Raw genomic sequence first — 12,777 nt, 5'->3', positions numbered from 1 at the left:
CACTCCATAGACGCTTTCTGTTAGAGCACCTCTCTGGCGTTGAACATGTAAGGAGCTCTGACATGAGAGTGCTTCCCCGCTACAAGGGCATTTTTCCATTTAATGAGGAATGGAAGTAGAGGCCCTACACAAAACGTTGCGTAAAAATAATATTTCTCATTGTCATCCCTTTTAATGAGAGTTGACATAATTACTAGGACCATTTCTTTTCTAATTAGCACACTTCCAGCGACGTCAGAGCTAGCGGCCAGGCAAAAAGGAAATCAGACAGGCATGCTGAATGGGAAACAAAAAGAAGTCCGTCCAACATAATTAGGTGAGACAATGCCTCAGACTGTTCCCGGCTGGAGATGTCGCAGGGGCTCTGGCCGCGCTGGGGAGCGCTCACTCTCCGCAAGTTACACATCTCCACAGGCCGCTAATAAGCCCCTAATTGTCTTTCCGAGTCACACGGACGGAGGCGCACCCCCTGCCTCTCGCACGTACCCAGCTTCACCTCTTGCAAAATACTGATTATTTATATAATTTCCCCGTTCCCAGACAGCGTGTGTGTTTTCCTGTGTGTGCTGGAGATTCCTGTGACAGGTTGGGTTGGGTGGGGGGAGTGGAAGTACAGCATGGCCTGATGGGAAGGAATGTAAACTGGCGAAGGAGGGCAAGCTACTTATTTTACACCCACTGCATCAGGGTTTATTATAGTCTCCTGTAGTCTGTTTAATTGATCTGCTCTAGTCTAGTGTACAGTGTTTATTTTCTGTCAAATTTAACCACTACTGTACCTTGTAACACAAGTTTTAAATCATTATAAGGGTGAAAAGTGAGTATGTAGCTCAGATACTGTAGAGCTGACTGGTTGACATGGCCTATTGCTGTGTTGGCTGGTTAACACTTGTTGATATTGACTGATGTACATTGATCAGTCTACTGAGTGTTGACACAGTAAGTGACCTGGCGTTCACAATATGGTGCAATCACTGGTGGCTGCATCTCATGCGAGGCTTCCGGTCCATTGGATGCTCCTTGAGAAACGGGTCATTCCCCATGGAGGGGTCGTCTATTCAGAGAGAACAAACTCCTCCATCCGTCAACAATACATCGCCCTGACCTCACCGAGCCTCGCTGCCCCGACAAACGTCAATTCGATGTTCCCTCAGGCCTTTAATTAGCTGTCAATTAGTGCAAATTAATCAACTCCTCGCCTAGTTAAGCAATCCCGGCAGGCAGCTCCCAAACACGCCATTGTAGAGGAGCCATGAGAACTGGAACTAGCAAACTCACTTTGCATCAGAGGGTCATCAAGCCCTCGGCAGCGCTTTGGGGAAAGAAAAAAAGAAGACCCTCTTGCAGTGTTTTAGTTTTCCCCTGACTCGGCACAAGATGTGTGCTGTCATCAGTACTAGCTCACTGTTTCAACACAGCTATAGAGTTAGGGGCCCGGGCTTGATTCAGCACTATAACAGGCTGAATCACAAAATGTGTTGGATTTACCTGCTGGCAGTCTTGGAGTAGAAAAACGCTGCTTTCATTCATATCTGTACAGTATAGCGCGACTGCAGATGTGTGCTGTGGGAGCGTCGGTGATCCTTCATTTTGATTGCATAGTATGAAATATCAAGCTCAAGCAATCTACAGGGGTTGGGCTAATGCATGATACAGCCCATCACATAGCCCATTATCTAGTGACCTTCTTGTGGATTGAAAGTTATTTACTTATTCATTATTACAAATAGACTTCAAGCCTTTCCAATCAAAACGACTGCAGACTGAAGACTCAACTGGTATTTATTCAAAGGGGGAGGTTTTAATTTGCAACATTTAGATGCCTGGTGAAATGGGAAGTGATGCAGTTAAACACCCTCTGCTTTGACCTCTAGCCTATAAAGGTCAATACTTCTTTTTTTTACCACAGGACATCAGTTTGTCGAACACACTAGATAATCATGTTTGGAATGGAAATGTAATGTGTTTTAAAGCTAAAGCACACATTTGTTTATGTATTCCACTTTTCAGCCTTATATCATCTTCAGGCCATCCACTTGAGTTGGGATCTTGAACTATAGAAGTGTTTCTCATACCATTGTTTGAGGGCAATCTGGTTTACACAACATGACAACTCTCCCACTGCAAGATGGAAACAGAGGAAACAGGGGGAAACAACAGATAAACACATTTTTGCAACAGCTGTTTGTTTGCCATTTAATCTGCAGCCTTTGGATGTTGTGGTCTTTGATGGGAAACCCAATATACACGAATGAGTGAACTAAAACTGCCTTTAATCTAGAACACTATTAGACCGTTCGCTCATCTGTATGTAAATCAGGGTGGAGTCATTTTGATATGGAGATGGGTTATTAAAAGCCTAGTGAGAGAGAGAGGGTCTCCAGCAACAATAAACAACAAAGCCTTGATAGATTGCAACAGAAGTGGTGGTGGAGTGAGGGCAGGAACCCGCGGTGTAATTGACAGGTCATCCTGACTCACGGTTCCATGTGAATAGATGGGTTTATCTCGACTGGCTGATGTGTCATTAGCATATTCCGATAACATTGATTTCTTCATTACCCGTAATGAAATTTTGACTTAATAGCCTCCTAATTAGTTTCAACTGGTCATCGAGTAATTGTGGCGGTAATATTTTTCTCCCTCTTAATCTGTGGCTCAATTTTTACTGTTTGATGTAAAATATGATTTTGCTGAACAGATTCGTTTTAGGTCTGGGCTATAGTTTACAATATTTATTTTGTTTTAACCTCTGTGTCTCTCACCCTATCGACTAGATCAGATATGAACGAAATCTAAATGGTCTGTAGATTAACTCAACTACAAAACAGGATGCCAGAATTTCCATTTCACCAGAAGTATGCATTCTGGCGCACAAATTGCAATAACCTAATTGCTAGGCCTATTTATCTACATCGAAAGGGTGTTTTCTTCAAATGTGTAAGATGTAGTCCTATATAGGCTAATATCTTATATGAACCTCAATGTAGCCATGGATATGCCGTTATTAGCATGACATAAAACAGATACAGTCTGTAATGTCTTGTTTATAAATCTGATAACCCACACCAGGCATCAACGGGATTATCTCTCTGTCAATAGTCATGGCTGGACATCATACGTAAATTTCACATCCACAACAACAAGTTCCCATAGAATCCGCATGTTGTGGAATAACTAAGTAGACATACTAATTGTCCATTGTGTTTCATTGGCTGAAACCTTGTCAGTCACGTGACTTTTGATTTTTACAACTGTTTTTGCCACGCGCAAACGTTGCTTCCTTCCTCTGGCCCGCCTAACTCTCTGCCCGTCCCCTTTAAACCAGGACATGTATTCATCTATTACCACATGGTACTTAGATACGATCTGAGTTTGCTTTGTCCCCCTCAAATAGTTTCTGTCCATTTCCATAAATGATATGGGTGTAATTATCTGTGCAGATGTCCAAATTGTGCCACACACATCTCAAAACTCATCCAGTCTCTATGCGTAAAATGGTTATATTAATTACTTGACCCATGGAGCTGTTCACAAGTAGGCCAAATCGTAAATATGCTTATCACACGGGCATGTATTTGTGTCCACGCAGTATTGACAAAAGAAGGCTGCCATATGTAAATATTTTCCAAATTGTCGTTTACATTTGAAATCATTATTCTGGTACTCTACAACTGCCCAATAGAATGTGATTAAACGTGTCGAAAACGATTTAATTATTTATTCATTATATTCAAAACTAACCAGGTATAGGCTACTTTGTAAATTGCACCAAATGTAGGCCTAAGTGTCCGATTTATTTAGCGGAAAAGATTCCTTATATTTAGGATGAAGAAGTATATTGGAAGGATAAAAGGGTGGCTATATCTAATTCATTGATGAACATTTTAAATTATAAGAAAAATTTTAATTTAATTTATACCAAATCAATGTTTTTCAAATAGGCAAATTCAATAAGAATTATAGGGAAAAATTGTCGAAATAGATCATTTTTACATTAAAATACAATAGGCTATATGTTCTCTCCATTAAAATATGAAACATAAACTGACTATCTAAACTAAGCGACTTGTGCATATAGAAAGATAAGCTGCAAAGCCTCCACACAGAGTTAAATTGTTTAGGAGTGCAACGGGGATTAAAATGTGGATTGGATAAAATCCATTAGCAAGACAAATAGGGCCTAAAGAAAATTATGTAACACATTAAACATCCGATAAAATGGTGCAATGTTTGATAATGGTAATCATCTTTATTAATGTAAATGCACTTTATGAACGAGCTTGGCATGCTCCCCAAATGACCCCATGCATCAATAACTATCCTTTTCTAAACGATTAAAAGTGATATAGGCTAGGCCTAATGTTGTTTTTGTTCGCATTAATAAACTTGAGAACGTTGTTTAGTAAATAGCTTCTAATAGGCCTACACGTTGGTAGCCCAGATTCTTTCCTAATGTTCCATTTATTTTACCATTTATTTTACGAAATGTCCATCTCCATTAGTCTGTCTTGAATGCTGCTGTGAGATCAGTCTGTAGCGAGGCAGAGATGTGTTTTCACGTCCAGCTGTCGTTATGGAGAGGCTTTGATTTCCGTGTGGTGGTTTCCTTGCCTCGGATCAATTATCCGTTCATGTGTGAGGCAAGGGATGGACATAGCGATCATAGAAGATGGAAATATCCACTAGAAGAGGCGGCAGTTAGCCTAGTGGTTAGAGCATTGGGTAACCGAAAGGTTGCTAGATCGAATCCCCGAGCTGACAAGGAAAGAATCTGTCGTTCTGCCCCTGAACAAGGCAGTTAACCCACTGGTCCTAGGCCGTCATTGTAAATAAGAATGTATTCTTAACTGACCTGCCTAGTTAAATTAAGGTTAAAATAAAAGATGGAATGAAACATGCGTTTTATTTTTATGAAACTAAACAATTTTTACGGTAACTAAATCCAGGCCCGGATTCATTCAACCCGCGTCATATAGTTTTAATTATGCATGGCATTAAAATATCAAGATCACGTTTAAATACCAGAATCATTTTTATATTCAATATACAGTATAAACGAATGCACACGCTAGCCTACAAACGAAAAATATTTCAAAAGGCCTGTGGCTGCATTGATGCAATTTTTTAAAAAATAAATTGGATGAATAGCATGGCTTTAACTCCGTCCACCTGTTTCATCCTCTTTATCCGCAGGCGTTTTGGGTTATCCTCACACTCTGGGTTATGTGCCCATAGCCTTAATATATCAGTTCTTAGCGAATAAACCATTTCCAAAGGCGCGTAATGCTTGATGCGCAGGAATCCCGAAAAATCCCTAGTAGTTGATTGGCTGCTGGGCTCTGACTCTTGTTGGGATGGACCTGTTTGATAAAAGAACCATTTTCAAGAGTCTGGAGTGATACATAGTGGATCGTGCACTGGGGACCGACCTGTGAGCCTCTAAAAATAGGGAATAGTATCGAAGAGACCATGACAGGTAAACAAGGAGTTGTGCTATCTGAAACGTTGAATATATCCAAAACGTCCTCTCTCGGTGCTAACGGAGGTAACAGCCTGCACCAACAATCAAAGAACAGCGCCACGCACCCTCCCAGATGCACGGGATTCGGGATCCAGGAGATTTTAGGGCTGAATAAAGACTCTTCGGCAGTCCCGAGGAGCACCCTGCAGTCTCTGCCATCTGGGGCGCACCTGCTTGCCGCCAGGTCAATGCTTGGTACGGCTGGTATCGGAGTTGGGATGGGATTAATCGGGCCTGGAGGGATTCCGTCGTTCTACAGCCAACCAGCGTTTTTGGAGGTCCTGCAGGACGCGCAGAACGTTCACTTGCAGCCCCACAATAGAACTGTGGGACCTCTGGACCACAGCCAGTCCGCCAGTTCGGGTAGGAATTTCAGTCGTTGTCATTAGCCTGAAATAATAAGGACTTAACATATATACTTGTATTTATTAGAATAATAATTGTAATATTACTATTAGGCTGAACTATAAGGGACAACGGATAACCATTGGCTAATAATAATATAAAATAATAGCAATAGGCTACTTATGTCAGTAAGTTGGCCGTCATTGTAAATAAGAATTTGTTCTTAACTGACTTGCCTAGTTAAATAAAGGTTAAATAAATAAAAAATAGTTAAAAAAAATATAACAGTAACAAAATACAACGATAACATTTGTGTTGGAGAAATTGCACTCAATGTCATCACTAACAATTGTGATAACACATTGGAAATTATATAATGTCTCAAACGAGTCATTCACGTTGTCACGTTTTCTAATATTCACAGACTCAGAAGATTTTTCGTCAAACGAACGAAAACTCTCAAAGACCTCATTAAGCCAGAGCAAGAAAAGGAAGAAAAGACGGCACCGGTAAGCGGTGCATTCCAACACATGATATTATTGTTTTATCACAATGCTAACAACTTGTTCAATTTCTGAAGCTCGCGTGTTTCATAATTTTTGGTGTGGCCTAACAACACTCCTTTTTAGTATTACATTGTCTAGGCATTTTCAACTGTCTTAATTCAACAACAAGATTAGACTAGGATATAATTTGAAATTGTAGCCTGTGCTATTTACTAAGATGGTTTACAGGTTGTCAATGGCCATTAGGCTATCAATAACCTTATATACCTAACAAACAATGGAATTAAATCGAATAGGGTCTAGGCCTATATGTTTGAAATTCAAGTTAATTAAACGCAATTAGGCAACTCATTGCCTTATTTCCCAATAGCCCTTGGTTTCAAATGTTTGACATGTTTCATAGCAAATACATCCTATTTACGCCTCGTATTTTATTTCAAGTGTGAATTTACAGGCTAGCCTACTCTAACATGTCCGTCTTTTTTCATATATTTTTGTCATTCATTTTGATGTATATTTGTTTTGGGGTGTGAAAGCATTGGCCTATTTTAACCATCGAGTGTAGGCCTAATACACCATATGGACATAATTAATCCACTTATTTCTTGTAGCCTACTCACTGAATGCATGTAAAGGCTGCATGTTTATAGTCCTACACATTGGTTTCTGGGATACATCCACTGCCTCAAATAGGCTACTGAATAGGCCATTTTTTAAAATTGTAAACAAATAATAAGAGAATAAATAATAAAATCTAGCAGCTACTTTTGGAGGCCATGTGAGTTAGTCTACTGTAGGTCTATTTCTAAAATGCACCATTGTTTTTAATGTACCTAAGATGAAATGCATACAGACAGACACCTTGGATAGATAAGATGTAATGGAATGCATTGCCACCGTACAAATGAAGGTGTGCATTTGTACATCTGATCTGTTTGAAATAAATAATAGCCAACCGAGCTTGCCTATTATTCGCCTTTCGAACATGTTTCAATGTCCACAATGTACACATATTTCACATTTCTACAGAACCATATTCACATCTTACCAGCTCGAGGAGTTGGAGAAGGCCTTTAACGAAGCCCACTACCCTGATGTGTATGCACGGGAGATGCTGGCTATGAAAACAGAGCTTCCTGAGGACAGAATACAGGTATGACTACAGGTTATAGCCTATTGTTGGCACTGTTGTTATTGTATCATGTCGGAGGAAATGTATTTTCTAACTGCAGTTCTTCCTCCCCTAAATGGCATTTAAATGTCTCAAAACAGCATTCTTCATGTTAATAATATTTTTTATTTGATTGGAATATCATGTCAAATATAGTTTTTTTATCTAATTCTCATTGTCCCTTGCAAGAAACTCAAATGTACTTATTATGTTACTCTCCAAAATACTTCCTACAGGAGAACCTGTGCTAATTGTAAAATGTATTTCTCCAATGAGATGTGATTATCAGTGACACATTAGGTTTTTTAACACCTTTTCTGCATTTATATTGGAGCAAGCACTACTTCAGGATTTTATCAATTAAGCCCTTTATCTACTTCCCCTGAGTCAGATGAGCTCGTGGATACCATTTTTATGTCTCTGCATGTAGTTTGAAGGTAAGTAGCGTTAGTGCAATGACAATTTATAACTAGCGTTAGCGAATGCTAGTGGGTACCAAATACTTCCAGTCATTGCGCTAACGCTAGTTAGCAATGGCTTGCGAAACTACCTCTAACTTCCTTCATATTGGATGGCGAGACATCAAAATGGTATCCACGAGTTCATCTGACTCTGGGCAAGTAGATAAAGGGCCAACATTCATTGCAATAATCCCGAAGTAGCCCTTTAAACCACCATTGACATCTTCCACTGTACATTGGGACCATAATCTGCTTTTGATATCTATTATAATAATTTAGATAAGGTCTCTTACAAACAATTTAAGTCATTCATAAAGAAGGTCTATGGTATCAGGTGGTTTTTGCGTCCCCGGACAGAATAGAGGACATTGGTACCTGAATAGGTTTATGCAGTGTAGAACTATAGGCAGGTCTACCTTTGTTGCTTTAGCCTTGAAATTTAAATAGCCTGGGCCTAGGTTATAAAGCAGGCATCTAATAACCAATGAATGGCGTGGAAAATGAAAAGTAGAGTGATATAGGCTTACACTTGACGAAATAGTTAGCTCCTTAATGTTTTACGGAGGAGGCAAGTGAGCCCACATAAATTGACCAATAATGCCTATCTACCTGTCTGAACAAAGACACCTCTATTTGTATCCTCGCCAGATAATCTCTCATTAGGTGTAGTTGGATGTGAAACAATTTGTTCTCGGACAAGAGCACTAACGACCTAATCAAGCTATCAAGGCAGAAGGAGATTGCGGTGTGACCTGGACCATCCATCTGGCCGAGCGGCGTTTAATTTCGTTCTCATTATGGCTCTTCGCCGCGAATAAATAATAAAAAAAAAACTGTATTCCAATCCTAAATAAAATTAACATCCAATTTTCTCATACAGTCTAATTAGTTGAATCAGATGAGCATGCCTTGTTCCGGGGGGAAGCTGGCTCGAGACGCGGGGAGTTCAAATGATATAACTACATTGAATTTATTAGCACGGGTCAATAGTGCCGCTCCCCGGAGTCCCGCTCGTTTAATTTCCCGTGATATTTGCCCGCCTGTCCACCATCGATTGAGCTTGAAATTAACTTAGTTTTCAATCAGTCTTGGCGTGCCCTAGGGGCCGCTTCTGCTCGCAGCTTCCCCCTCAGCTTCCTTTGAGGGCCAGAGAAGCAATTTCTCATAAAAAAGTATATTGTATGAAATAAGGGCTATCATTAGAATTAACGGAAAAAGGTTTGAAATGGTTTTGTTAATTTTCAATTTAATGTCTGGTTCCCCTCCACGGTGGAGACATATCAGTGCTTGCCCCTCCTCTTTTGTTTTTTGAACTTTACACACAGCCATCAGATGTGGCCAAGTAGGCTGTTTAACAGCTTTTGGGTTGTGCTATGAAATCCATTTGGCCTCTCACTGAGCTGACAGATAGCATGGGGCCCCAACCAGTGGTCATGGAGTTCCACATTTGGCATTGGGCAAGTTGATGTTTCACTGAACATCCATCCACACTACCCCAGACTGGGTGGAGATAGCCACATTAGGGGTCTTACAGAGATCTCAAAACAACACAACACTAGAGTGACTGAAATGAAACCAGATTTAGTTATGTTGTTTTCACAAATTATAAAACAGAATTGGCATGAAGGGCCATTGGGTCTTTATTTGGAACATCATTAGCGTTTCCAAAAGCAGCAGCTGGCGTCCACAAAAAAAAACACAAAACAGGTAACAAACACTGATACACTGATAGACAAGGACAGTCACACAAATGTAAAATACAACGATATACAACCAATAAAACAACAAAAGTTATACAAACAATTTTTCAAGAGTTGGACAACTGTGGAGCAATGTGATGGTAGTGATAAAGCCTTTTAAGGTGGTGGTGTCTGTCAGTTAGAAGACTCATTGATGCTGCTAGTGTCAGTGTGTCTGAATATTGCTGGATTCAGTAGGCGGTACTTAATGACTCCTCCTGGGTTACAGGTCTGGTTTCAGAACCGCAGGGCCAAATGGAGGAAGAGGGAGAAGTGCTGGGGTCGCAGCAGTGTGATGGCAGAGTATGGGCTGTATGGAGCCATGGTCCGTCACTCCATCCCCCTCCCGGATTCCATCCTCAAGTCTGCCAAGGATGGCATCATGGACTCCTGTGCCCCATGGCTGCTTGGTATGAGACTAATGTTTCATCTACAGCAGGTTTCAACCTCCATGCTTTGAATTAATTCTTGCTCTCATATATTCTCCACATTCTACTTTTCAACTTGTGATTGTGGGGTGTGTTCTTCATCATTCAGGGCAGTGGGCAAATACTTTATTCTTGATTTCATCCTTTCATCAAATGGCTCTGAAATGATCAAGATATCATAATTTATATTTGGTAGGCCTACTTCTTGCCCAGTGGGGGAAAAAACTATACAGCAAGTATTGACTATCAGTCTACATTTATTATGCATCCTCAATTTGAAGATCATATTCCTATAGCTAAATCAGAACTATTTCTTTGTTTAATATTTTCAGTTGAAGATGGCTTTCCAATCAGCAGACGCTTTTCTAAATCCGAATACCCCCAATTCTTTACAGGGATGCACAAAAAGTCCATGGAGACCACGGTCGTCCAGCCAACAGGGAAGTTCGACATTCCCCAGCAGCCAGCCATTCAGAGAGGTGAAGAATGTGACGTGGAGGAGAAGAGGCCGGAGGGCAAGTCACCCATCTCCAAAGAGGAACTGAGGGAGAACAGCATCGCAGCACTCAGGGCAAAAGCACAGGAGCACAGTGCAAAGGTGCTCGGGACTGTTACATGTGAGAGACCAGAGAGCAAAGTGGAGAGACAGGCAGCAGAGGAAAAATCTAGTGGCCCTTTGAGTCCAATGGAAGAGCCCAAGAGTCCATAGACCCTCACTTTGTAAAGACTTTGCGGTTCTCTTGACTGTTCTCTAAACATCTGTATGGACTCAACTAGATCTATCAGTATTATTCAGTGTTCCCTGAGGTTTTTACATGTTGAACTCATCCTAGATCTCTATTATGCTGTTTTAAAATGACCTTATTTAAACTGGTCTTCCTATTGGAGAGATAAGATAACTGAATTTGTCTCCTATTGACTAAGAAAAACACCAATGCACTTTCTGTCTTTCTTACTCCCCGACATTCATACATATATTGTTGCTTATATATTGTTAAAACTTGTTTAATATGGGGGTTAACATTACATACATATGTATATTGCTGACAACCCCTATAACTAGAAGATACCCACTTTACAAATGTCTCTCACTGAATATTCTTAAACTACTCATTCAGTATGCAAAGTGCATACTTGTGTTTGTTAGAATGAGCCAATTAGGACATTTGTTGATATATAGGTAGCCAATCTTTGAAAGTATACTGTATATTGAATTCACAGCATCCATAATATTGATGCTGACTGTGTTTCTTGTATAGTCGCTCCCTGAAGACTCATATTCAAGATTTTTCTTTGGGATGATGATGTATGAAAGGGAAAACGTTATTCTCTTAAGAGGAACACAACAATTAAAAAGTTATCTTACCTTGTTATTATGCTGTATATAATAAAGATAAAGATAGCTCACAAAGGCACTGTTAAAACATACTTTTATGTGGTCTTTAAATGATTGCGTTTTTGTTTCATATTCTGAATAATATGCAATACAGAGTATATATTTTTTTGTTGATGAGGTCTGCTGTTGCTTTATTTAGTGTTTTACCTAAACACAAAGCCAAGTGGCCAGGTGGACCTGCAAGAGAGAAGCTGTAGCTCAATAATTATCTACAGTATATTCTTCACTATATTTGTCTTCTCTTCTGTCCACTACCTGGGCATACTTATGCTGTTTCTGTCTTCAGTAAGTAGCAGTAAGTCCTGGACTGCTGTACCAGACAATGGACGCTCTAAAAACTACCAGAGTTCAAATCAAGTTTTATTTGTTACACGCGCCGCATACAATGGGTGCAAACTTTGCCGTGAAATGCTTTTACGAGCCCTTCCTAAAGATGCAGACTTAATGCAAAAAAATGAATAAAAATGTGTAACAAAAGAGGAATAAAATACACAAAGATTAAGTTATATACAGAACCATATGCTCAAAGAACCAGACATTTGTTATTACATAATGTTATTTCCTTGGTATTTCATTACTTTAAAATAAAGTTTCCTAAAATTTCAAACATGGTTCCATTTAGTACATTAATGGTAATGTTCTAGGAACGTTTTCCAACTGGTTTGACATTGGGAATGTAAGATATATCACAGCAGTTTAGATGGTACAATGATTCTCAACACTATATATGCTTGTTTTGTCACATAAACTGAAATTATGCGAAAAATTCAATTTTTTAAATATATTTTTACCCCCTTTTTCGTGGTATCCAATTGTTAGTAGTTACTCTTGTCTCATCGCTACAACTCCCGTACGGGCTCAGGAGAGACAAAGGTCAAAAGCCATGCGTCCCCCGAAACACAACCCAACCAAGCCACACTGCTTCTTAACACAGCGCGCATCCAACCCGGAAGCCAGCCGCACCAATGTGTCGGAGGAAACACCATGCACCTGGCAACCTTGGTTAGCGTGCACTGCACCCGGCCCGCCACAGGAGTCGCTGGTGCACAATGAGACAAGGATATCCCTACCGGCCAAACCCTCCCGGTCGCGGCGGGCTGCGACAGACCCTGGGCGCGAACCCAGAGTCTCTGGTGGCACAGCTAGCACTGCGATGCAGTGACCTAGACCACTTTGCCACCGGGAGGCCGAACTATTAGAATTTTAG

General features: G+C 40.3%; 1 protein-coding gene across 2 annotated transcripts; it reads left to right on the top strand.

Moving 5' to 3' along the window:
• The first annotated feature begins 22 nt into the window (after window positions 1–22).
• Window positions 23–12,096, top strand: LOC129812873 (visual system homeobox 2-like). Of its 2 annotated transcripts, none has more exons than XM_055864821.1 (5): window positions 23–5,887; window positions 6,294–6,378; window positions 7,405–7,528; window positions 9,976–10,156; window positions 10,570–12,096. In XM_055864821.1, exons 1-5 carry the CDS (start codon window positions 5,473–5,475, stop codon window positions 10,881–10,883), a joined length of 1,119 nt encoding a protein of 372 aa, XP_055720796.1. In that variant the 5' UTR covers window positions 23–5,472; the 3' UTR covers window positions 10,884–12,096. The 2 variants fall into 2 exon arrangements, with proteins under 2 accessions (XP_055720796.1, XP_055720795.1); XM_055864820.1 differs by having other exon boundaries at window positions 10,507–12,096.
• Window positions 12,097–12,777: the final 681 nt, after the last annotated feature.

Source organism: Salvelinus fontinalis, chromosome 16 (genome assembly GCF_029448725.1).
Source record: "Salvelinus fontinalis isolate EN_2023a chromosome 16, ASM2944872v1, whole genome shotgun sequence".
In the NCBI taxonomy this organism is placed as follows: Eukaryota; Metazoa; Chordata; class Actinopteri; order Salmoniformes; family Salmonidae; genus Salvelinus; species Salvelinus fontinalis.
Note: the sequence above shows the minus strand (reverse complement) of the source record. Positions and strands in the feature narration are given on the sequence as shown.

Bases quoted from the DNA above. Each gene is read 5' to 3' on its own strand.
- LOC129812873 (XM_055864820.1), top strand. From the start codon at position 5,473: ATGACAGGTAAACAAGGAGTTGTGCTATCTGAAACGTTGAATATATCC. The intron at 6,379-7,404 runs GTAAGCGGTGCA...ACATTTCTACAG, and splicing joins AGGAAGAAAAGACGGCACCG to AACCATATTCACATCTTACC. The intron at 7,529-9,975 runs GTATGACTACAG...CCTGGGTTACAG, and splicing joins TTCCTGAGGACAGAATACAG to GTCTGGTTTCAGAACCGCAG.